This window comes from Amblyomma americanum, chromosome 4, assembly GCF_052857255.1.
Source record: "Amblyomma americanum isolate KBUSLIRL-KWMA chromosome 4, ASM5285725v1, whole genome shotgun sequence".
NCBI lineage: Eukaryota > Metazoa > Arthropoda > Arachnida > Ixodida > Ixodidae > Amblyomma > Amblyomma americanum.
In genome coordinates this window covers 96,773,537-96,799,889 of record NC_135500.1, presented here as the reverse complement: position 1 = coordinate 96,799,889, position 26,353 = coordinate 96,773,537, and the positions used below count along the sequence as shown (strand labels likewise).

Here is a 26,353-nt window from a genome sequence, read left to right as displayed (position 1 = left end):
AGCCTTCCAACAGTCCTTGGGCCTCCCCCGTTGTTCTCGTCAGGAATAAGTACGGATCCATCCGTTTTTAATTGCGCTAATTACCGGCGACTCAACAAGATGAGGCGAGAGGATATGTCACCAATTTCCTTTATTGGCGGTGCCCTCGACTTCCTGAAAGACGTGGAATCCTTTTCCTCGCTGGACCTGCGCTATGGTTACTGGCAGGTGCCCATGGCTGCTGCTGACCGGCAAAAGACGGCCTGTGTTACACCAGACGGCCCCTACGAAGTTAACGTCATGCCTTTCAGCTTGTGGAATGAGCCGGCCACATTCTAACGCATGATAGACGCAGTACTCAGCGTACTCAGGTGGCCCACGTGAGTCTGTTACCTGGATGGTGTCGTCGTCTTTTCTAGATACCTTGAGTCCCACCTGATAGGTCTCTAGCGTGTCTTTTATGGTATTACCGACTCAGGCTTGCAAATGAACTTGAAGAACTGCTGCTTTGCTGTCCGGCGGCTTACCATATTGGGGCCACGTCGTCTCCAAAGAAGGCGTTCTTCCCGATCCTGTCACACTGCGTGCAGTCGCCGAGTTCCTCGTCCCACTTCACTGATTTTCATAGGGCTGTGCTCTTATCCCTCCGCTTCGTGCGCAATTTCGCTTCCATCCTGTCTCTTCTGACTGAGTTGCTTGCCGGCGACTCCAGCCTGTTATGTGGCTTTCTCCACGCTTCGGTGTTTTCTTGTGTCCCCTTCTATCCTCGGCCATTTTGACTCCATTCAACAGGCTGAAAGTCACGCTGACGCCAGGGGCGTGGGCCATGGCGCAGTTCTGCACAACGGAAACCGGGCTTCGACCAACATGTTGCGTGTGCTAGCCACACTTTCACAAAGGCGGAAAGGAATTATTCCGTTACGTAACGCGAATTCTTGGCGAGCATTGGGGCTATTGGAAGGTTCCAACCTTACATACATGGTCGCCCGTTCTCTGTCAATTTCGATCACCACGCCCTCTGCTGGTTGTCCTCCCTCAAAAACCCATTTGGCTGTCTTGCTCGTTGGGCGCTACGCTTAAAAGAATACGACCGTGAAGTCGTCTATCGATCTGGCCGTAAGAATTCTGATGTTGACGCCTCATCCCGCTCACCTCTACCCTGAGACTCCGAATACATACATGTCGTCACCACTGATTTATCTTCCCTGGACACTGCCGACCTGCAATTTCAACAACGCCGGGACCCCTGGATTGCTATCTTCCTTACTCCTTATGTGCAGCCGCGAGCTCGCCTCCACCATGGATACCGTGCTCCCGTATCGCCCTGATGTGCCCGAGTCCCTGACCCTTTCGTAAGCCACGACATGTGCTGAAGAATGCCGCCAGCTTTCCCGCTCTCTTACAGTGCAAGACCAGAGTGGCCAGAAGCACATTCGCGCCCCTACCAGTCCTCTTCCTTCCTATACCACAGACTCACTTCTCACGAGATTCGGGGCGTTGCACCAACAATCGGCCACGAGGGCACAGTTAATTCGTTAAAGTTTGCCAGTTTGGGGTGATGTTTGGTTCACGACCCACTGCCGCAAGGAACAAGAATTGACACCAGGAAGTAATACAGGCCAAGAAGACTGCCTAATTAGGTGCTATGAGCATCAGCGCAGCTTCTGTGTCGGTGACAATAACAGGTTATAGTTTGAGGCCTCTTAAATGGATAAGAAAAGGAGCCTCGCCCGCACTAGTAATGTCTTGCGGGTGATGACAATAAGCGTTGAAATATCTTAAATCTACACGCCAATTTTATTTTGTCTACCTCCTTGCGGTTACGTCGCTTGCAATTCAAATATTTTCGCGATAAAATTTAAAAATCCTCGTAATGTGTATATCGTGAACATCAATGTGTTGGAAATTATGTTTTCCTGTGAATTGACGTTTCTTGTCTCTCGATGAGCGACCAACTTGTCCAAGTTCACACGCTTATATCATATGCGGACTTATAAACGCAGATGAATTCATTGATTGAAGACTGCGCAGTCATAACTGCGGAGCACCTGAAGAAGGCGGCGTCAAAGGAAGTGGACATTGACATTAAGCAGTAAGTGCCCGTGAATTATTTTTTCCCGTCAATATATATGACAGATTTGTCCCTCACAGCGCGTTTTCGGTGGATGTGAAAGACATGTACTATTCGTTGCCGCAAGAAACGATTTGCGCGGCAGTGAGTGATTCCATCGACTTCGAGAACTACTGCTGTATCACAGTCGAGACTTTTATGGAATGGCTTAATTTGTACGTGAAATCTACTTTATTATGTCACGAGGACTGTTCTTATCTACAGAAGGACGCGATCTGTATCGAATATTGCCTAGCCCCGGTATTCGGCAATTTCTCGTTAGCGCAGCTTGACAGAGCCATAGAGGAACGCATGAGGAGTACCAGTGTTCTTTCAGTGCTCAGATTTGTTGATGATTTCGCAGTTCTTTTTAATCCTCATGACAAACTTGGTCCGCACTTTACTGTTCACATTATTTTTATCATTTTTCGATCTGTTCTGGATGGTTACTAAGAAAAGAAGCGCCAACAGAGACAATACGTAAGAAGTGATAATACGTAAGAAGCGCTTGTCCGTGTCACTTATTACGTATTGTCTCTGTTGGCGCTTCTTTTCTTAGTAACATGCACCAACTAGCCCAGCAAAAAGTTCTACCTGTTCTGGATGGGCTCGGGCTAACAACGGAAGTTCCTATAAACAAGAGACTAAGTTTTTTTTAGGTCGAGAATTTTTGTGTCTGACGCTTACATTTGTTGGAAATATCTGCCTTGAGCTTCCAAGGGCCTTCATTCGCATAACTCAGTCCATTAAAAGCTTGTGAAAGCGGTTTTGCTAGGCGGTTCTGGGAGCCTCACTGAAAACAAAGTAGCTTCACTTGATTTAGAAAAGTTTTCTGGCTGAAGTAGGGAGACATTACATGGACATGCTCTGCTAAACCGAACCACAACGCGGCGCTGGAGCAGTCGGAGTTGACGCTGGCCAGCGGCACCATGGAAAACCAGGAGGCGCTAGTCGCCATCGCCAAAGCGTTGGCGGAAGCCACTGGAGTCTTGCACTGAGGACCACACCCACAATCCACTCGAGTCTCCCATTTACAAATGAATATTTATTCTCCCTCTCTCTCTCTCTCACTCTGGAGAGAGACTACGGGAGGCTGGCTTTATAGAGCACACTTTGACATAGATGTCTGTCTACTCAGGGGAATGAGGGACGAAGGATGAATTTTACGGGAAGCCCAATTCCCGAGATATCGCCTGGTGGTCATTCCATAAATACACAAGCTGTCCCACAATGTTAAGTACATCATGCAGAAAGCCGAAGTGAGGGTGGTGTTCCCGGCTCCTGAGAAACTTTATGGGGCTCCGCAGACGAGTGAGTGCGACTGAAGACTGTAGAGCATGTGTAAGAAGAATCATGCAGGTCGGTTTTTTGACTGCTTCAGTTTACTGAAGTCCTTTGTCGTGTAGTCGCTGCTACGTTGGCCGAACAGGACGTTGCATTAATGATATACTAAGAGAGCATGCCAATTCGATAAAAGGATCCCACCGGAAAAGCTCACCTGATCACTTCCTCGACTGCGAAAAGCACACCAGTCGCAAATATAGTCCTTTGTATGAATCATGCCAGATCCTAAAGATATATTGGGACCAATGGAAAGGGATATATTTGAGGCACTTACAATCAAAGAAAAAAAAACGTCTACGCTCTCCATCTATCACACTCCATCGATGAGAGAGCGTGTCTTGCACATCAATGAAAGTTGTCGCGTTATCTTATGTATTTTTGCGGTTTATTTTTTCATAATTTTTTCTCGTTGGCCCAGCGTATATATGTTTGCCTCGGAGAGCCAATAAACACTCGGTTGCTGGTCAGCGCTTCGTTTGTGTCTGCTCTCTCTGTCCCGTAACCTGCACTGTTATTCTCTCACTTCGTCGGTACGCAGCAACCTGTCCAAATTTCCACTTTCATGAAATATCATTTTGTCTACAAAATGTCGCGGTAACATGGCGAACATTAAAACGTTTAGCGATGCACTGCTGCACAGAGATCAGAAACACTTATTCACACCAAATCATGTCCTTGATGTCCTGTTTCTCGCCGCTCACTTAAAGGTAGCGGCAATATGGAAGGGAACATGAGGTGAGCATTCATCAAACGATTGCTCTGCTTGCATAAGCGTGAAACGTACTTTTACTTTTTTTAAATGATTTTCTGGGGGAATATGTAGTACTATACGACATTGTATGCTTCAGTGCATAAATTAGCTCTTCTCAGAGAACTGTTCCCTTTCATAATGGAGCTACCTGCATATTCTTGGTGTGCAAGGCAAGGTGAGACCACAGGATCATAATGGAAAGGTACAGCGCAAATACAGTCAGCGCTCGTGTGTTCCATGTCATTCTTTCTTGTGTCCTTGTCTGTATTTGCGCTGTACTTTTCCTTTATGAATCACCAACATGCCCAGTCTGCCACCTTAGTGAACCACAGGATCAATTTTCAGAGGCAGGAGGAAGCCGTCCACCCCTGCCGCTTGCGATGATGTGGCGCCGTAACCATGCTGTGTACTGCGTGATTGCCAGTGATTAGTCCAAGATAATTCTATAGAGTATATGAGTTCGCTAGGTATAGTGTTCGAAGTCTCTTCATTTGGCTTTAATAGCCGCACTATATAGATGTAAATGAGACGCGTCGCGAGAAGTGTAGATATGTCAGGGCACGGAGAAGAATGGCTGTGCCCACTCCCTTTGAAGGGTATTAGTTGCTTATATAAGGAGTTGGTCCAATGTTACATCATCATCATCAGCCTGACTGCACCCACTGCAGGGCAAAGGCCTCTCCCATGTCTCTACAATTAACCCTGTCTTTTGCCAGTAGAGCGAGACCGAATTGTTCAACAACAGGTTCGGTTTCGCCCTACCATCTGCTAGGCGTCTTTCTGTTCCGAGTTCGATCCCTTGACCAAGGCGTATTTTTACTCACCTACGAAGTTTCTCTGAAAGCTGTAGAGCTTTCTTTTGTAGTCATGGCTGCGCTTGGGTAGAGGCTTAATTACGGGCGTATTGTCATATGAATTGTGGCATTGTCCCGTAGTCATTTGGAGGCGTTTCCGTCTTCCTAGTTTCTACCTGTGGTCCTATGAGTTGACGCTTTTTGCCAATAGTCCTTTAGCGCCAAATGGGAGCAAGGAACTCAAGATTGGGTTTATCGAAGTGCCCTACAAAGCATTCCTGTTGCGCAGGTTCTTCGGAAACTATGCCCTGGACGTGATCGCGCGATGCGCCTTCGCTACTCGGCTGGACTCTCACTCCGACCAGACGAATGAGTTCGTCACCAAATCAAAGGAGGTCTTCAATGCACCCCTCACACCGCAGCTTATTCTGTTCTGTAAGTTGTGCACCCTGACCACCTCTTTACCCTTAGTGCTAAGGGCCATATACGGTGCGACAGCTTTTAAACAACGCATTCCTTGCTAAAGAGGCCTAATTAGTCAACGTTATGTATCCAATGCGTGATTCTTGAGCTCGGCGGAATTAAAATGCGCCCGAATTATAGAGTCGAAAGAATTTAAAGTTGATAATCGGCCGCTGAAATGTCTGCCTTGCGTCCAAGTCCTGAGATAAGTTTTTTCAGCCTTCCTACATCGGTCATAGGCCGACTGAGAGTTCTGTTGTCCATTCTGCATGACATCTTATGGCAATATGGGAGAAGAAGCACTCCTGGCTTAATCGGTACACCGCGCCCACTTTCTGCACCGGACGGCTCCGCAGAAGCGTGGGAGTCTATTCGTAAAAGCACTGCGCACCTTCATGGGTTTACGTCGATAGAAGATTTCTGTGAGATTCTGTGTTAAAATTTCTGCGGTCATGTCTCTTCGTAATTCGGTAGTAATATGCAGCTCTATTCCTTTCAATATACGGAGTGTGCACTCTGAATACGAAGTGGGGGCGCTGATTAGGAGCAAATTGTACGGAGGGTTGTAGGAGAGAACTTGAAGCAGCCTGATCTGGCTGGCAGTGAATTCGGGGAGGCGATCATCTGGACTCTACAGCAGTCCAGATGCGCACTCGCGGCGAGCAAGCTATTTGGTGGATTTCTTTAGGCCGATGGGCAGAGTCAACCGGCAGCCCGCACATTATTTCGCGGAGTGGATATATCGGCGAGAGGTCGTTGATTGAGCATGGCTGAGGTCCACCGGCACTGTCTATCACACAGCATATATAGAAAGCCACCGCACCGATTTTATCGAGGCTTTCAGGGAGGGATGGTACAGCATGTGGCGTTTAATAATCCGAAGCTGCGTGTCGGCTATGCCCGTCGGTTTTCACGCCACGGGAATGGAACGTCAACTGTCGCGAAACATGGAACAGGACCGCACAGCCTCAGTTTTGTCATTTGCGCGGTGTTTGCGCCCGTGATTGGTTTGCGCTCTGCTTGCAGGCCTATTGTTTTGGTTGTGACAAACATAAACTAATGACGCTTTCGTTTTGTGCTCGCCTTTCAACCAGTGTGAAAGCCACTGCTTGTCTCTGACGAGTAATCTATAACCGTCCATCAATTGGCCTATTGGCCTATATATATTGTAAGCACTGTGAGTGACCTTCATCTTCATCTCAGCGTAATCATCATCGGTCATCGGGTCGTGCGAAGAAGACGAAGTGTTGCTAAGCTGTGACTAGTCGGTAGCTGCTGCTTCGGCCTACCTGAAGTAAAAAGGTGAATTTGCTGGTGCGTTCTTCTGCCTCACAAGTGGTGGAGGTGACTCCTGATCCCAGCGTCCTCAACGCGGCACCCCCTGGAGCTCCGTTCCGGTCGTGTTCTTGGCGGCACATCAACCGCCATGGCGCAGTCACATCCCCCTGCTCTCACCGTTCCGGCGCCTGTAGCTACCGATGGGCATTCCACGGCTGCCCATGCCACCTCTGCACCACTGACGTCCCAAGGTGCACTTGCTCAGCACCCTTTGACCCACCCAACTTGGTCAGTTACCTCACGTCAGCGCGACCCTCCGGTTTTCGCCGGTCTCCGCGGTGACGACGTCGAAGACTGGCTACAGCAGTACGATCGGGTGAGCGCTTTTAACGGTTGGGACGCTTCTATGAAGCTACTCAACGTCTCATTCTACCTGAGTGACGTGGCTAAGACGTGGTTCCTCAACCATGAGGACGCCATTCCTGACTGGCCTCAATTCACGACACAGATCCGCCAGATATTTGGAACTGTTGGTGCTGGTCCGACCTCTTTTCAAAAGAAGCTAGAGACCCGTGTGCAGCTTCCAGGAGAGACATACACATCATACATTGAGGACGTACTCGCCCTTTGCCGGCGAGTTAACAATGGCATGGTCGAGGCTGAACGTGTCGGACATATTTTAAAAGGAATTGGCTCTTTTGCCTACGCAGCTCTAGCTGCCCAAAATCCCGTCACGGTGGCAGACATTCGTGCCACTTGCCAGCGACTTGACTATCTACAGTCGCGCCGCCTCAACAACACCTGGGATCCGAGCCAAATTCCCGAAACTGATCTGCGCACCATCATACGATCTATAATACGGGAAGAGCTCCACAATGATATTTCGTCGGTTCCTGCCTTCTCACGCCCACCTGCTCAATCTACTGGGTTGCGTGGCATTATCAAGGAGGAGCTTACTTCACTCCATCGTCCCATGGCTACAGAACCACCAGCCCCTCCCTACGTTCCGACGTATGCTGAAGTCACTGCGGCTCCTCCTCCTTGTCCTCCTGTCCATCACGCGCCCGACCCACCCAGCCTCGCCGCCCTGTCCCCGCGACCACCGGTGTATGGTAATTGGCGGCCTCTCCCACCTCGTCCAGTATGTTTCTACTGCGGAATCCGCGGCCATGTAACACGCGTTTGTCGCCGACGACTGCGAGATGAGCGTGCGAGCTATGGGTACGTTCGACGTGACGACGCCTACCAGCTTCCTCCTCGCCAGTACTACACCGATAATGACCTCCGTCCCTCTTCCTCCCCGTCGACTTCTCCTGACCGGTCTAGGACAGCACGGCCATCGCGTCGTCGCTCCCCGTCACCCTTTCGCCGGACTTCGTCGCCCCTTCGCCCTCCATCTTCAGCTTCTGCCCGCCAAACGGAAAACTAACCTGTGCAGTTTCCGGAGGTAAAACTGCACCGCCTGTCGTCGCTCCAATTCCTCCTCTGCTCCCATCAAACATGTTGACTGTATTCCTTGAGGGACATGAACTGGAAGCTTTAATTGATACCGGCGCCGCTATTTCTATTATGAAACTTGACTTGTGTTTAAAACTGCGAAAAGTGCGCACACCTTATACCGGTCCTCCTTTACGTGCTGCAAATGGACAGAATATTAACCCTTGTGGAGCGTGTACAGCCCGAGTCACCATTGATGGCATCTTGCACTTCATTGAGTTTGCTGTCCTATCCTCCTGTGTCCATCAACTCATCTTCGGCTGGGATTTCCTCCAAAACGCCTCAGCAGTCATTACGTGTTCCCCTCCCACTATTGAAGTCACTGAATGCAACATTCTTGCCGATAGAGAACCACTTTCTTCCCGTGTAGTTATGCTTGCCGATCACGTCCTCTATCCGGGCAACGAAGATATTCTATCTGTCACTTCTGACGCCGTCACCGATGGCGACGTCCTGATTACACCCAGCCCTCGTCTCCTGTCAAGAGGTATTATCATCATCGTGTCCCTTCTTCGCTTCTCCAGCGGTTCTTCTCTTCTCGCCGCATTCAACACCACATCAGAGCCCATTCTTCTGCGACGCGACTCTACTGTTGCATCAATTGCTTCCGCCCAGCCTGTCACACTTCTTCCCATTTCCACCTCCGATCGCTCTGATTCATCCCCTGCCTCGCTCAGTGCAGCACTTCGCCACACGATCAGCACCGACCTGACAACAGACCAGACAGACGCATTGCTCGCTGTATTGAACAAGCACGCAGACTCGTTCGACGTCAATTCCGGCACACTGGGTCAAACCGCTGCAGCAACGCATCGCATACTCACCGACGGATCAAGCATAGTTAGACGCCGGCCTTATCGTGTTTCTCCAACCGAGCGCAAAGTTATTCAGGAAAATGTTGCTGACATGCTTGCACGCAACATCATACGCCCATCGTCTAGTTCCTGGTCATCGCCTGTTGTGCTAGTGCAAAAAAAAGACGGTTCGGTTCGTTTTTGTGTAGATTACCGTGCTCTAAACAGAATAACTCGTAAGGATGTGTATCCCCTCCCTCGAATTGACGACGCCCTCGATTGTTTGCAAGGTGCCCAATTTTTCTCCAGCCTTGACTTAAGATCAGGCTACTGGCAGATCCCCATGAATGAAGATGATAAAGAGAAGACCGCCTTTGCAACACCGGACGGTTTATACGAATTCAATGTAATGCCTTTTGGACTCTGCAACGCTCCTGCTACATTCGAGCGTATGATTGACACAGTTCTCCGCGGCCTCAAATGGAAAACATGTCTCTGTTACTTAGATGACATCGTCATTTTTTCTTCGTCATTTCCTGATCACCTTACTCGTCTCGATGAAGTTTTGACAGCACTTTCCAGCGCTGGCCTACAGCTAAACACGAAGAAATGCCGTTTTGCATCAAAATCCATTAAAGTTCTTGGCCATCTCGTAAGCAGCGAAGGAATTAAGCCTGACCCTGAAAAAATCGCTGCTGCGCTGCACTTTCCCCGTCCAACTCGGGTCAAAGATCTCCGCAGTTTCCTCGGCTTGGCATCTTACTTCCGCAGATTCATCCGCAATTTCGCCTCTATTGCCTCACCTTTACATGCGCTTCTTCACAACGACACGCCTTTCATCTGGTCTCCTGCTTGCGAAGAAGCATTTGAAACTCTGAAGCGTGCTCTGACTTCGGGTCCCGTCCTCTGCCATTTTGATGATAAAGCACCGACAATTTTGCACACCGACGCCAGTAGCCATGGCATTGGCGCTGTCCTTCTGCAACGCCAAAACACCTCTACAGAAAATGTTGTTGCCTATGCGAGCCGAACTCTGACTTCTGCGGAACAAAACTACACTATTACCGAACAAGAATGTCTCGCCGTCGTCTGGGCTGTTCAGAAGTTTCGTCCTTACCTGTACGGCCGTCACTTCACAGTCGTCACTGACCACCACGCCCTATGCTGGTTATCCACTTTGAAAAATCTGTCCGGTCGTCTCGGGCGGTGGATCCTCCGCCTTCAGGAGTACGACTTTACTGTCACTTACAAATCGGGCAAGAAGCACAAGGACGCCGACGCTCTCTCTCGTTGCCCTATTGCTTTGCCGTCGCAACCCATGTCCTCGCATTCCTCTCCTGTCCCAACGGAGTCAAGCCATTTAAACCCTACAGTTATGCAGTCTTTGAGCGCCGCCTCTATTGCTCCCATGCCAGATATACACTGCAATCTTGCTCACCACCAGAGTGCTGACCCTTACTGTCAAAAGCTGATTGATAGTCTCAGCGGTGTTCTTAGACCTCCAAATGCCCGTCTCCGTCGTCGGCTCAAAAATTTCAAGTTACAGGATGGCACATTATTTTGGCACAACTACAGCCCACTGGGCCACACATGGGTTCCCGTAATTCCTTCTTCCCTGCGTCCTCAAGTTCTACAAGCCTTCCACGACGACCCCACCGCAGGTCACCTTGGGTACCACAAAACCTATGACCGCATCAAACGTCGTTTCTTCTGGCCTGGCCTTTCAACCTCAGTATTAAAATACGTAGCGTCTTGCATCCCTTGTCAACGACGCAAGCGGTCTACGTCGCCTCCTGCCGGTCTCTTGCAACCTCTCCCATGTCCTTCCACACCTTTCGAAGTCGTCGGAATCGACTTGTATGGACCCCTGCCCTTGACTCCAGCTGGCAACCGCTGGGTCGTTACTGCCGTTGACCACCTCACCCGATACGCTGAAACCGCAGCCCTTCCTTCCGGCTCCGCTTCCGAAATCGCCAACTTCTTCCTCCACACCATACTTCTTCGCCACGGCGCCCCTCGCCTCCTCCTTAGCGATCGTGGCAAGTCGTTCCTCTCCACCGTCCTCGCCGCAGTGCTTCATGCTTCAGGCACGGTGCATAAAACTACATCTCCTTACCACCCTCAGACCAATGGCCTCACAGAACGCTTTCATCGCACCCTTTCTGATATGCTATCCACCTACATTCACCCTCAGCACAACAACTGGGACTCTTTACTCCCCTTTGTAACCTTCGCCTACAACACTGCCGTTCAACGAACCACCACCTACTCTCCGTTTTTTCTTGTTTATGCCCGCCATCCTACCTTCTCCCTCGAAGCATCTTTCTTCACAGCTTCTACTCCTTCTGCCGCGCCTTCCCACGAACAGTTCGTGTCTCGTATCGCCCACTGCCGTGATCGTGCCCGCCTTCAAACTGAAGCCACTCAAGCTTCCAGGAAAAGCACGTATGATGCGACTCATCGCTCAGTGTCTTTCCGCCCTGGAGACGAAGTGCTACTCTGGACACCTACTCGCATCCCCGGCCTGTGTGAAAAGTTTCTGAGCCGTTTTATTGGCCCGTACACGGTTCTGGAACAAACTTCCCCTGTAAACTATCTCATCACACCTGCATCGCCTGTTCGCGATCGTCGGTGTCGCGGCACCGAGATTGTGCACGTGTCGCGCTTGAAACCCTTTAACCGCCGACCTTCAGATTTAATTTGCGACCAGGATGGTCGCTTTCGTTCGGGAGGGGGAATGTTGTAAGCACTGTGAGTGACCTTCATCTTCATCTCAGCGTAATCATCATCGGTCATCGGGTCGTGCGAAGAAGACGAAGTGTTGCTAAGCTGTGACTAGTCGGTAGCTGCTGCTTCGGCCTACCTGAAGTAAAAAGGTGAATTTGCTGGTGCGTTCTTCTGCCTCACAATATATATATCTAACTTCGCTGTTCGCTCAGTGTTAATTTTATCTAGTTGTGTTTAATCTTTACTGCGTTTTTTCGGCAACTGCACACGTTACTTCAATTTCACTGTGAATGAAGACGCTTTAAGCGGTTATCTTTCCGATGTGCACTGAGTTCAGAGAAAGCATGCATTAATACTTCTAAGTGTAGATGGTAGTGCACAGCAAATCATGTGTACACTTGCTTTTCGCGGTATTTGCATAGCAGTTAATTGAAACCAAGCCTTCCGTATTGATCGTACTACGACAGAAAAAATATTTAAATAAAACTAGGCGGTGGTTACCACGCCTATGGAGCGCGACTGTCTGCGAGAGCTGTTTTCATCGCTCTATGCCCAGTGTCGCCGTCTTTGCGCATGAGCTCGAACAGCGCGGCGACTATTTCGTGCCCCTGCACAGAGAGGACGCTACACTCCTCGCCGCAGCGAATGGCGCTACTTCTCGTTGGTCCTCGTTTTTCAGAGCGTTAGATCTTACTCCCTTCACTTTTAGCCGCCGCGGTGGCTGAGTGGTTATGGCGCTCGGCTGCTGGCCCGAAAGACGCAGGTTCGATCCCGGCCGCGGCGGTCGAATTTCGATGGAGGCGAAATTCTAGAGGCCCGTGTGCTGCGCGATGTCAGTGCACGTTAAAGAACCGCAGGTGGTCGAAATTTCCGGAGCCCTTCACTACGGCGTCTCTCATAGCCTGAGTCGCTTTGGGACGTTAAACCCCCATAGACCATAAACTTACTCCTCACTTCTGTCAAGGATGCGTCTATCTGCAATGAAAGTCCAACTGACCAAAACAGCAACCACGTGACCACGCTATATCACACAGCAACAGTACGCGCATAGCGCCTCAATTTCTTCCTATACTTTCGATGCTTTATATAAGAGCCAGTATAGCGGCCATCGAAGTGGGACCTCCACCACTGGGCCATCATTTGCATAAAATTTGGGGGCCACCCGCTTGACGCAGAATTGGTGTCAAATGACTTAGCATGTTTCTGAGGATAAAATTACTAATTGAGATGAAGCCCAATATATGTGCGGGATTTGCAACGACGACCTTTCCGCCCACAAACCGTGCATTCCGAGGACCTTCACACGGCCATTATGTCCAAACCGCTTGTCGCAGGGGTCCAGGATGGTGTGAAACAATTCGTTGAGCTGTGATGAATACGTTTATAAAATTTATTAACGGATGTAATGAGGAACTATACCGGATATAGCGAATGAGGCTGTAGGGTTCGGCGCGCTGTCGCATCTTTTTGTACATGTGTTGCGAATATTCCGCGAGAGGGCAGTGACCTACCTAGGCTGCGTGTCCGGTTTTGTTTTATTTTGTTTTGCTTTGGTGCACGCCGTTAGAAGCGGACTCATGCCTTTTTGGTTAGTCTCCCCATTCGTCCTTGCGGTTTCCTTCGCCGCTCCGGACGGCGGGGCTATCTGCCGGCCTCGACCTTGGACCCCTGTCCCCTTGGCGAAGGATTGCGAGACCACCTAGGGAGGAACTCGGGGGTAAGGGAAAACGCTGACATCAGTTCTGAGCTTTCCTATTCGTCAAAACTGATGAGCCGCAGTTAGCAAGCAGTTTATTTTTACGTGTGGAAAGGGGCGCGGGCATCTTCGGGGTGTACCCGCGAAGGGAGCCGCGCCCGTGTGCTTTTGTCTCTAGCTACTCCTAGCTGGCAGGCGCTCTGTCTGGCCGAGTGCGGAGGGAGTGACCGTTGAGAGCTGGTGCAAGGCGCGCCAGTTTGAGTGTTGGGACGCGGTGTCCCTCGCCTCTGTGCAGGCGGCCGGTTAGGCCGGCCGCAGATAGTTGTGGCCGTATACTGACTTGTTTGTACCCATCTGTAAATATCCTGTATAAAAGTTCGTTTCTCACTAAATCTCTTCGCCTGCAAGTCATATCATCGAGAAGCTGCAAGCGGTGCATCCAGTTTCTCGAAATCACCGGACCAACACCACCGGCAAACCTTTACTGTGGCTCTAAATCACGATAGTAGTGCAAAATCCATGAGGTAGATGGCGCTGCTTGTGTCTTAGAAAGGATGGTTCCGGAAAGGAAACATCAGCGTATGTTTGGATTTGGTGTTCTACACGTTTGCTGAGCACACCGATGATGGTGGAGAATTTTTTTCCTTCCTACGCCGACGATGCTGCACAACAGAGAAAACGGTCCTTTACAGCTGTTGCAGTAAAACTGACTCCCCTTCGCAGTCATTCAACTTATAATGGCTATGATTGCTCTTCAGATCAACAAAGATATTTCAGGTGTGAGGCGATGGAGTTGGACACGTCGATTATTCAGGGTTATGATGTCCCGCTTTCATTTAATGCCATCTCGCGCAGGCAGTGAACATGCTTCTGCTAATTTTTCCGGGTCATAAACAATGGGCTAAATGGGAAGGAGTGCACAGCCGAATAAAATTAAATTAAGGAAGCTATCTATTTTAACCCCCTAAGATACTTAGGTTACAACCAGGCAGCCGAACGAGTCATAGAGAGATTATTAGATATCTGTACTGTTTTGCCGGACGCCGCCTGCGCATGCGCAATGGTCCTACCCGACTGGCCGCTTGCCACTGCGCATGCGCGACAGGCGTACGCAAAACCGGTGTACGTCTCAGCTAGTATGCCTCCGGTATGCTAAACCTCTCTACTAAATCTCTTTAATAAGGCGTTAGCGGAATTCGCTCACTAAAAATTTGCCCAAGTCGCCGGCATCGCAGTCGAGTTCATCAAAAATTAAAATAAGGCACGAGACAATCGCGTAGAAAATAGGGTAGCGTAACGACAGCTTGACGAGAAGATATGCACGAAGTGTGGAGGAAGGTTTGGAGGATCTCAGGACGGCTCTGCTAGATTCCATGCTAGGAATACTAGCCAGTCTGCAGTACCTTCCTCTGTCTGCTTGAAATGCGCTGCGACAAAGAAACTGATCTGATAAACAACGACGGGGATTTCGCGATTAAAATCCCGATCCCGTTGGCATCACGATCTCGAAATTAAAAATATCTGGCTCCATTAAAGTGCATTACGAGTGCGCGAGGCCTGATAATGGTTTACGGTTTATGGGGAGGGGGGAGGGGGGGTTGTTAACGTCCGAAAGAGACTCAGGCTATGAGGGACGCCGTAGTGAAGGGCTCCGGAAATTTCGACCAACTGGGGTTCTTTAAAGTGCACTGACATCGCACAGTACACGGGCCTCTAGAATTTCACCTCCATCGAAATTCGACCGCCGCGCCCGGGATCGAATCCGGGTCTTTCGAGCAGCCGCGCGCTATAACCACTGAGCCACCACGGCGGCTCGAGGCCTGATAATGGGTATTTTGCAAAGAGAAGCAGGTAAGATAATATCTGGACCATAAAACTGCGGCAACGAGCATCCGTCACAGCGGACGCGTGTCGTCCGCACGCACACGCACAGTTGACTAGCAGACGACGCAAATTTATGTTATCTCGTTAACTAATTTCTATTTTTTTGTTCTTTCCAGTATTGGTTCCGTCCATCACAGAAATGCTTAGGATTCGACCGCTCAACTCCGACCTCTTTCTTTTCTTCAAACGCATCTGCCAGGGCGTCATCAAGCGTCGACAAGATGAACAATCCGTAAGTTTACCTTAGGGCCGGGAAAGGGTGGGTTGAAACTGGTCTTTTGTTAACTGATAACATACCCCTGTTCTTTCCAAGAGACACGAAGACTTTCTGCAACTGATGATGGATGCCCAGGAAGGAACGCTTTCAAACGTGGCTGAAAATGCCTCTGAACGCGATAATCAGCTCTTCAATCTCGGTTCCGAAGTGAAGCCTGACACCTCCTTCTCATCAAACAAGAGTACGACTTCCGCTGTTTAATTTTTTGACGATGTGCTTCAGTTTTTATTTTCCAAAGAGCCCGGTGAGGGTATCAAGTATTCATAATAAATAATAATAAGGCTGATAGCAATGAGTTCTGTATCTCAGTACCATAAAATTTAAATGAAGACAGGGTATGCTATTGTTCTTAAAATTCTGTTATGAAAGCGCCGATAATTCACGGCCGTGAGGCTTTGAATAGGAAGCGCGATATCACAAGTGCAAACATATTTTGGAACTATCGAAAATAGGGTTTGCTTTTCATCTAAATCCCAAGGAAAAAAAACTCCACAACAAAGGCTTTCTCCTGGCCTTATTATCTTCGTATCTGATAGTCATGGCGCATGCAACAAAGGCAGCCAAGCAGCTTATTTCCTTATCGGGACCGACGGGAATGCATTATCTCCACTGGTTGCTCGTACTGCGGTATCCCAAAAATTTCTGGCTCTGCTAACCGTCCACTATTATGCCAAAAATAAAGAAAACAAACTTTGTACGATCATCGTCTGCGGCAGGAAAAACTACCGAACATGACCCCTCTGAAATAATCTATGCATCAGCGCTGCCCGTAAGGGCCTTTGGCCAGATCTCGAGCTCGTAAATTCTACGTGAGCATCTGTGTACTACAATGGCGTCTCGCTCCCTCCCATGTCATTAACGTTGCCGGTGTACGTTTTCCAGCGCTGACGGAGGACGAAGCGATGGCTCAGTGCGTGCTCTTCTTCCTGGTCGGCCAGGAGACGACTTCCGCTGTGATTGCGTACACCCTCTACCTGCTCGCGCTTCACCCCGAAGTGCAGGAGAAGCTGAGGGAAGAAGCGGACGAGTGCTTCAGGATCCACGTACGTCCGTTCTCTGTCAGGCTTCTTCGCCGGTCGAATACAGTTGTGATTTCCAGTCGTCTGGCCACATTTTTTGCTTATGAATATATAGTATTGTGGCAAGTACGGTACAAAACAGGTTGAACATATAGGAGAGGAAGGATAGCCATTGTTCTCACTCATGTGAATGTTTCGAGCTTCAGGATTTTCCGTAAGGAGTAGACTAAACGCTTCGACAGCAAACGCTGCGACCTGAAGTGTTTTGAATAAGGCTTTACATGCGCCTGCAGCATGCGGTAATGAAACAGGAGAAAACTCTGCATAATATTCTTTATTAGGCTTACGCCTAATGAGAACCGAGTGGCACAAAATAATCACATGAAGTTATAAAGGAAAAATATGAATATGCAGAAATAGAACTAACTCATTCAAGCAAGTCAGTTGTTGCTATATAGCTGGCGGAAGTTTTCTGCGGGTTTCGAAATCTCTCAATTGTGTATTGAAAGCAGCATATAACATCTGGGCTGCCATTTTGCGCCGAGATAAGGAAATAAGTGACTTAGCTCATCAACGCTTACGACGTAACTTTGGTGAAACGAGGAACGAATGGCCGCAATTAAAATTTTTATGATTTTCTTTATCAGTCGATGACATTAACAAACCAGGAAAACTGGGTGCTAAGTGGACAAAAGTACATGCAACAAGTAGTATCCATTCGGATTTGCCTCCTGAAATCTCATCCACTGATACCAGTATATCGGTTGCGTTTTTGTTTCCAAGGGTATGCCCATCAGTGCACAGCTTCTTCGTGAAGATTTGCAGTTTCGAAGGGCATTTTTTAATGTTTACGGACTGTTGTTGTACTCCAAAAGGACCAACCTAAGACATTTGGGGCAATTCGGTTTGACTTTCTGTGCAATAATATTCACTGGAGGTAAAACGCTAAGTTTGCATTTTATTGTTTTGGTGCTTTATTCCAAACAAGCAACCCGTCTACGGTTCCACTTAATCTGACGATGCAAACCATTCACAAAAAATCGTCATAGTTTATTGTGAGCGGATTAGAGGTCTACTGACTGGCCGTCTAATTTCTTTAGTCTCAGCCTCGTTGATTGTGCTAGGAATACCATAGAACTAAGCTATGTCAGTAGGAAGATGCGACGTTTTTTTTTTTTTCTGTTGAGAATCGCGTCATGAAAACTGAGCGATACCTATTATCTTAACATCTAAAGCGTATATTACAAATTTCAACTGTCCTCGACAGTATAGCGTTCCTACTTTTTTGTAGTACGCAGGAAGAGTTTTGTCGTAGCATATTATATTGAATAAAAGCGACTTTTCCGCGGACTGCTTGCAGACCGAAGGCAACAAATATTACAGTAAGCGTTTGCTGCACAGATTTCTTCGCAACGCTTCAAGACAAAATGAATGACAAGATAACCAGGCCGGTCACAGCTGAAAAATATATGTTGCCTTTTCTCCTTTTCTATGTCTAGGGAGAGCATCCCAGCCTGGATGTGATTACGAAGCTTAAGTACCTTCACTGCGTTGTCTCGGAGTCTCTTCGCATGTACCCGCCTGCTACTCGGTAACGTTCCCTTTCTATTTTTACGTCTAAAACTTGGCATGCATTATGCGCTGTTAATTCAAGCTTATGCAGCTTTAAAGGTTCGTCTGATTGACTCCCAACTTCTCCTGTTTGTGAAACAAAAAACTGTAAGGCGAAAAAGCAATTCGTTTGGCGGCCACACAGAGGTTCATAGCATTTGGTCACGATGCAGTGACTGCATGCTCCGACTGACTGCTTGAATTTGCTGACGGCCTGAGAGCATGCGATGCTGAGAAATGGGAGTCCAGGCGTCAAATTGTAAAGGAAAACTGAAGACTAGCAAATAAATTAAGTTATATCTTGTGTGGTAGAAGACCAGAAATTAACAAAAATAGAGGAGTGTCCTTCAGTTCTTTATAAAATGTTGATTACAAACTCCAATATGCGCGGTTTTCTTCACAGAATTGAGCGCACAGCGTTCGACGATTATGTTCTTGGCGATACAGGGATTAAAGTGAGGAAAGGACAAATGGTTGTGGTTCCAATCTACTCCCTGCACCACGACCCACAATACTTTCCTGATCCATACAAATTCGACCCCGAAAGGTAGGCCGATAACATTTACATTCTTGGAGTGCTCTGTTAGTTGTTTCGCACTGACTGCCATTTAGTCGGACTCTGAGGGAAAACTTAGGATTGAAGAATTTAATGTATTTCACTCAGGTTCAACGAAGAAAACTTGGCAACCATCCAGCCGTACACCTACCTGCCGTTCGGGGCTGGGCCACGCAACTGCATCGGAATGCGTTTCGCCCTGCAAGCAGTCAAGCTTTGCGTGCTTCATACCGTCCGCAACGTCAAGGTGGTTCGAACGCAGAAGACCAAGGTAAGAACATGTCATTATTCTCATCGGCATCGGCATCGTCATCTAGGCTAGGTCTGCTGGAGAAGAAATTTGTTTTCTATTAATTGATCTCCAAATAATTATTTCCTGTGCGTGGAACTTCGTTCTCTCGACGATATAGTACCCCAACTTCCGGTGTCATCTGCCGGCTCCTCTGACAAGTTTTTAAACGGCGCTTTTCGTTCAGAAGCATCCCTACACATAACCTAAAAGGTAACACGCACCCAGTGGAGGTGGCATATGATTTCGGTGCTAGTTATTGTTGGCCCTAAAAATAAAGATAAGAAAAATGTCTTGAACTAGGGGATACGAACTTGCTGTCTTAAGGCGCGCTCACATTAGCGGGAAAACGCGCAACGCAGGACGTTTTCCGCGCGCCGCTTCCCGCACAAGCCGGTTTTTCTCCCGCGGACAGCCTGCTGTGCCGTCCCGCAGAGCGATGGGTCCGGTACCTATTTTTCCCGTGCCGCTGACGAGAACAGCCAATGGGCGCCGACCGTGAACCGTGACGTCGGTCCCAGTTCAGTGACCCCGTCGGCGGAGGCGGAGGCTGCGCGCGTCCGGCCGGCCGGCCGGGCACTCGGCGGCTGCTTTGCCAGCATGAACATGCGACTTGAGACGGTGCAGAAGCGACGGTGCAGAAGCAGCGAACAAACAAGTAATAAGTACGTTTACCGTAGCCAACAGTTCATCGCTCGAACCAGCCATCCTCGAGACAAAAAGGGCGACGGGAGGGGAGCTAGCAGACGATCAAGACGACGACGCGAGAAAAGGGTGCGCTTTCCAGTCTTCTCTAGTGTCACGTGACTGTCCCCTTCTCTTTCTGCTCGTTCGGGTCCTCCCTCAGCGCCTCCTCTCTCCACATTCCAAGACAACCGCAGCGAGAAAACGCGCGCAGTGTGAGCGTCTTTCTGAGGAGCTGCGAGGCAGCGTCGACGTTGACGCTGTGCCGCTGCGGGAAGCTTCCCGCTAGTGTGAGCGCGCCTTTAAGCGTTCAAGACACAGCTCGAATTCACTGCGCCGCAGTACCGATGAAAATGACCGCATTTTACTGCGCTCAAAGCACACACAAGTACAGTCACCGTCAAAAGTATACCGGCCAAAGGGTTTGCTTCTAAGCTGTTTAGCGGGGCTCCCTAGTACATCTAGCAGTCCGAAGCTTGGGAGGACTGAGGACGCCAGTTTAAGGTCGCTCTTTCGAGAGGTTAAGGTCGCTGATGATGCGTAACGAGGCATAAACAGGACTCACAAGCATACTTTTCACGGGGGGGGGGGGGGGGGGGGGGGGTACGTAACATTGACAGTTTAGCCCACTCTCATCCAGCCGCCGGGGCACTTTTCGCCGCTAGGCAAGCGGCGAGGAATTCTCCTGCAAGAACAACGCGTTTCTTCCCCGACTAGACGTGGCAGCTTCTGAGCGAAGTGGAGAGGGTATCCCTTAACACGAGAAAAACTACGAACTTTCCGGTCGCTGTTTCTCCGCTGTTCTCGCCACTTTCTACAGGCGCGCTCACACTAGCGGGAATCTTCCCGCACCGGCACAGCGTCAACGTCGACGCTGCCTCGCAGCTCCTCAGAATGACGCTCACACTGCGCGCGTTTTCTCGCTGCCGTTGTCTTGGAATGTGGAGAGAGGAGGCGCTGAGGGAGGACCCGAACGAGCAGAAAGAGAAGGGGATAGTCACGTGGCACGAGAGAAGACTGGAAAGCGCACCTTTTTCTCGCGTCGTCGTCGTCGGCAAAGCAGCCGCCGAGTGCCCGGCCGGCCGGCCGGCCGGCCGGACGCGCGCAGCCTCCGCCTCCGCCGACGGGGTCACTGAACTGGGACCGACGTCACGGTTAGCGGTCGGCCCCCATTGGCTGTTCTCGTCAGCGGCACGGGAAAAATAGGTACCGAACCCATCGCTCTGCGGGACGGCACAGCAGGCTGTCCGCGGGAGAAAAACCGGCTTGTGCGGGAAGCGGCACGCGGAAAACGTCCTGCGTTGCGCGTTTTCCCGCTAATGTGAGCGCGCCTTAAGCAAGCGTGTTTTCGTTCGCGCCTCGTCGGCTTCTTAAATGTGCGCTGAATTTTGTGACAGAAAGTATGCGGTGGTGCGTGGACAGATTTTCTGGCCACGGATCCGAAAGGGTATAGGGCTGCAATACTGTTGACTTTAAAATGGTAATTACGGAGTGATTTTTGGAGTCGACGTTGTAAGCTTAAATCCAATGGCAAAAAAAAATTATATGCATTTTTCTCAACAATAAATGCGTGTTTTGACACCGGAAGAAAATCGAGCGTATCTAGAAAGAGCCGCAGAATTGTTTTTATTAAGAAAAGAATTTCCAAACAGTTGACATCGGTGTCACTTTAACTTGTTGGTGCCGTTTGCCAGCCACGCACTACGCCGTGTGTAGTTGGCGATATTTTTTCGCCATAATTTTTCCCTATTGGTTTGATGGCTGCGATCTCCGGGTGGTATAAAGTGCAGTGTTTAAGGAAAGCATACGTTTGCCATGTTTCCAACGTGCAGGTACCCCTTGAGTTCAACAGCGGCTGGAGCTTTCTCAGTGCCAAAAACATCACTCTGGGAATCAGGAAGCGGGAGTGAGAAAGAGGACGTCTCCTCGAGGATCACGTTTGAAAAGCTCCAAATGACGTCTTCAAGAACGCCTGTATCGATTCCAGGGAAAACAAAATGTCACGCCACCAGTGGAGAACGTATTCGGCAAAGTTAGCATTTGCACAGATGGTTCAATTGTTACATTAAAGTTGTGAAATTTCAGGTTGGTGTTACTTAAGTGAAATGAGTGGTATGCCCCAGGCAGATTCCGGGTGCCTACTTTTGTTTTTTTTTCATACACGGTATCTTTCACCTAAAGTGAAAGGTCGCATCAGTACCCATTAATTAAAATTACAACCCTCGCCTTCCGCAAAGTCACAACAAACTTTGCAACACCGCAGGCGAGCTTTATCTTAAACAGCGTCACGGAAAACGATTAACGTTTGCGTTATTTCAACTCCAGAAAGTGAAAAAAGGCATCACACCGCGATCGTGACACAACTCGTTCGATCGCTAGTCAGCTAGTCTTCGCTAAAAAGTGCCCATATATATGCAACCGTTCTCACTACGGTCTAAGATTTTTGCCCTCTAATATTTGAAGAGTGTCCCCATTGAATATTACGCTATACCCAAACGTGCAATAACGATTTCAGAACGACGATGCGATTCGTATCGCAAATTCTCGGAGCCAAGGATACGGGACTAGAACAAGCTAGGTTAGCAGTGCACATTCAATCGTTTGTAATTGCAACCAGGAAATTCAATAGCTAAGATCAGGTACAAGATAAATCATCAGTTACTCTAACTAGCACACTGCAGTCTTTTGGCGTCTATTTAACTGCGTTTATTTTGTAGCTTTTTCATTAATCCATTCACGCTAAAGTTGGCATCTGTAAACGTTGGTTGTCACTGTGATGTAAACAGGCCTCCCAATTGGTGTCTCCCCTCTTAACTGTTATTGCGAAAGACATTAATGTATTCATTGACATAAGAAGTGTGTCTTTATTATGCATTAAAAAAGTGGTCGCTTATTACTGCGTTAAAGGTCATACAGGCCACCTTCAGCGTAAACATAACAACGTGGGAATTGGCAAACTGGCTTTCATATCCTGGACTTCTTCTGGTTGAGGCTGTGAAAGAATACTTCGTATATTCAGAGAAACAGAACACACAGACCATGTAAACTGATTATCTCGTGCAGAATGTGTAGAAATATATTTACAGGGTGCAAGTTATGTTGTCGTAAACTACAGTGAAATAAAAAATTTGCCCTTAAGAGTGCGTGGGTCATACATGCATGTGTCTTCTTTTTCTTTACAGTGATGTCTAAGACTTTTTTTCTGACCGGAAAAAAAAAATGAGGGATCGAAACAGCAATTCTGCTTCCCAGAACAGCTGATAAAAGTGAGCATTGTCTGCACGACTTGTTATATATAAAATTTTGGCACGCGCTATGTGTTACTTATCAGCAGAATTTTGAGCAACAGAGTTCATTTCTTTAAGCAGAATCACCTCGGGGAACCTGGTCGCAAGGCAAATCACTGTTAGTATATAGGAGTAGCCTGAATGAGTCACAGGGAGCGGACCGACTACATCTACGACAAAGCGACGAAAGAGCGCGCTCAGCAGAGCACCAGCTTCATTGCAGCTCTTATGATAAATTATCATAAATTAAAAGAATAGCGCATATAACTGGGACACAGACATAGAAGAAGAATGGACGAGCGCTAAACATCAACTGAGCTCTTACTGGGACAGTTATATGCGCTAGTCTTTTAATTTCTGATGACACACCAACTAGCCCAGCTTTCCGCCTTGATAGCTCTTACGAGTTCGCCTCGTTTTACGACCCGCTAGCAGGCACCGCAAGATTTGGCGAGCTCTTCTATCTCATTGAAGCAACCCGGTCAATAAAATTTATAAAGAAACAAAGCCTTAGTTTTCTTCAATCCATCCTCCGCTTGATGCAACAGTGTTTCGATTTACCGCTGCCACATGTAGCTGAGAATCCAAGAGTGGCGGTCCAAAAGTTGACACAGCTTCTGCCGACACCTTTTTGCAACTCGACTGTACGTGCTTCGTACAGAGATTCCACTCTTCCGGTTGTCTTGTTCTGCCCACACCCGCTGTGCGGTTCCACATCAGCCTGAACTGTTGAAGTAGTAGAATTTTCCCCCTTTCTTCAATTTACTTCAGCCGCAATCCCGCGAGTCTTTGCACGAGTGCGAGCATTGAGAGCCTGCTCACCGAAACTAAGGCGCACTTTCCTGCACCATCTGCTGGGAATTGCTCTGATAGCCTTCCCGACATTATCGCCTCTGTGCTCAAAAGGGACTTGCAATCTTACCCCGCGCGATCGGCAAGCAAGCGCTGTGTTCTTCTGCCTCCTGCTTTATCCAGGAACATACTCCTAAAGTCCTGTGGATTTACGGAAGTGGAGTAGATTACGTTCATAATGGCTGCAGAATCTCTCAAGACGCGTCAGGATTTTTCATTAACCTGCATGTTTCGTGGGTGGGGCTCCAAGAGACGCATTCTCTCTTCATTAGTGTACACTAATGAGAAAACAAGCTTTTACTCTTGCAACTGCTAGCAAAGCGTCCGGGTTCCTTACGACGGTAAAACACCGGTAATTTTCTTGCTTCAAAGGCCTTAACCTTTCTTTTTTTGGCTCTCGCTTTTGAAGCGCTTTCTGCTTCCACCGTGCAACGATACTCCTTCTGTAGGGTATGGCCATTGTGGTAGCCGAACTGCCCTTTATGAATTTTCTGGTTGGCTTAGGAATCAACCAAGTGAGCCCCTTTTCAGATTCCAGCTTCGTACGGAACTCTTCAGCCATGCTCAGCTGCGCGTTCTAGTGTTTTGTCACCTGTCCTATCCTGCACCCACGTGCGCATTTCTTCCACTAGCCAATGATAGAAGTGCTAGGCAGATCACCTCGACTAGGTACCCTGTCACGAGTCCCGAATGCTTCCTTTCCCTTTAACTATTTTGTCTGGTCACATTTTAGGTTGTAGGCAAAATCTGAGAATGGCATGCGAGGCCGCTTTTCTCTCTACATAAAGCAGCGACGGAAGGCGTCAGCGAACCGGAGGTGTTTCTTCAGTAGCGCCACCTTTACTTATTGTAGTCGTCAGTCTCTTTCTCTGTTAGCCGAGACAGTACTTGGGCTGCCTCACACGGAAACACAGGTAAATGTTTCTGGGACCAAGAGTTGAATGAGGTGCCGTAGTGGAGGGCTCCGGAATAATTTCGACCACCTGGGGATCTTTAACGTGCACTGACATCGCACAGCACACGGGCGCCTTAGCGTTTTTCCTCCATAAAAACGCAGCCCCCGGGTTCGAACCCGACCGCGGCGGCTGCGTTTTTATGGAGGAAAAACGCTAAGGCGCCTGTGTGCTGTGCGATGTCAGTGCACATTAAAGATCCCCAGGTGGTCGAAATTATTCCGGAGCCTTCCACTACGGCACCTCATTCTTCCTTTCTTCTTTCACTCCCTCCTTTATCCCTTCCCTTACGGCGCGGTTCAGGTGTCCAACGATATATGAGACAGATACTGCGCCATTTCCTTTCCCCAAAAACCAATTATTATTATTATTATTATTGGACGGAACCTCTCGTCCCTCACACGCGCGCTCAACGATAACTAAAAAGAGCGGTATATCCTCACCGAGTTTGTAGAGCATAAGCAAAGCCTTCATTCTGACAACCCCTATCCCCCATCCCCAGGGTAGGGTAGCAAACCAGAGACTCACATCTGGTTAAACTCCCTGCGTTTCCTTTTCATTCTCTCTCTTGGCTACCATGACTTCCTACGCAGCTCGGGATCTCACGCCGTCCGCTCTGGACTATGTAACGTGAGCCGTTTGCTTTCCAGTCAGTGCTGATCCTCCTTTGTTCGTCCCTTGTCTCTTTAATCGTCCCGGTATCGCTAGAGCTTCTCCCGTTCTTCTTTCTTTAGCGCCTGCTGAATGTCCTCCAAACATTCGGCTACTTCATCCGCTTCTGCATCGCTTCCCTCAACAGCCTCAATTAAGAGCTACGGGTTGACCCACAATAGATTCCCAATGCCCGCATATTAGAACTAGGTCTCATTTTCGCAGATGCTTCCAAAGCATAATTGCTTTCTGACAGCTAGTCTCTACCCCGTGTGGTCAGAGAAGGACTTCCAAGCAATCTCCGAAACGACATTCTATTGTCTAAGTAAAGCACACTAAAGCCAACGAGATACACCGGGCAAACTTCAAAGACAGAAAGCCGTGCGCATACCCGTATACCACAGCCAGGACCCTGCACAAACCATCACACCGCTGCAATCCAGTCGTTGTGGACCATGTTGCGTGTGCGTGCTTGAATCAGCAATGGAACGTTTGGAGATGGACTAGCGAGAGCCGGAGGGTGCTGATGAAGATTGTACAGTTTATTTTGCATATTTAAAGCAATCCCACGAAGCATGTGCCAGCCGCCTGCCGTCCGGCTTGTTTTAAAGAGCCCTCTGTCCCTATAGCTCTCTAGCTGAGGAATGTAGCTACTTGATTAGCAGCCAATCAGATGGTCATTCGTGAAGTCTTGCCCGTTGACAGAGATTCTCCACCGGGTAAAGCAGACACCATAGGAACCGGCAGCTGATGAAGGAAAACTTGAAGCACCATTTCTACGAAGGTCATCGCTCCCGAGAAGGTCGTCGTCTTCTGTCCACACCTACTCGCGGGAAAAGATGGCTTCCGTCCCCTGCC

The 26,353-nt window shown here is 48.8% G+C and overlaps 1 protein-coding gene across 1 annotated transcript in view; it reads left to right on the top strand.

Moving 5' to 3' along the window:
• LOC144128148 (cytochrome P450 3A41-like) overlaps positions 1–22,905 on the top strand; it is a 35,587-nt gene extending 12,682 nt beyond the window's left edge. The window contains exons 6-14 of the mRNA XM_077661251.1: positions 1,983–2,071; positions 5,268–5,413; positions 15,433–15,548; positions 15,630–15,774; positions 16,476–16,636; positions 18,112–18,203; positions 18,627–18,770; positions 18,888–19,050; positions 21,585–22,905. Coding sequence (XP_077517377.1) covers positions 1,983–2,071; positions 5,268–5,413; positions 15,433–15,548; positions 15,630–15,774; positions 16,476–16,636; positions 18,112–18,203; positions 18,627–18,770; positions 18,888–19,050; positions 21,585–21,662 — 1,134 coding nt within the window. The 3' untranslated portion in view covers positions 21,663–22,905. The remainder of the gene's footprint in view (positions 1–1,982; positions 2,072–5,267; positions 5,414–15,432; positions 15,549–15,629; positions 15,775–16,475; positions 16,637–18,111; positions 18,204–18,626; positions 18,771–18,887; positions 19,051–21,584) is intronic.
• The last annotated feature ends 3,448 nt before the right edge of the window (positions 22,906–26,353 follow it).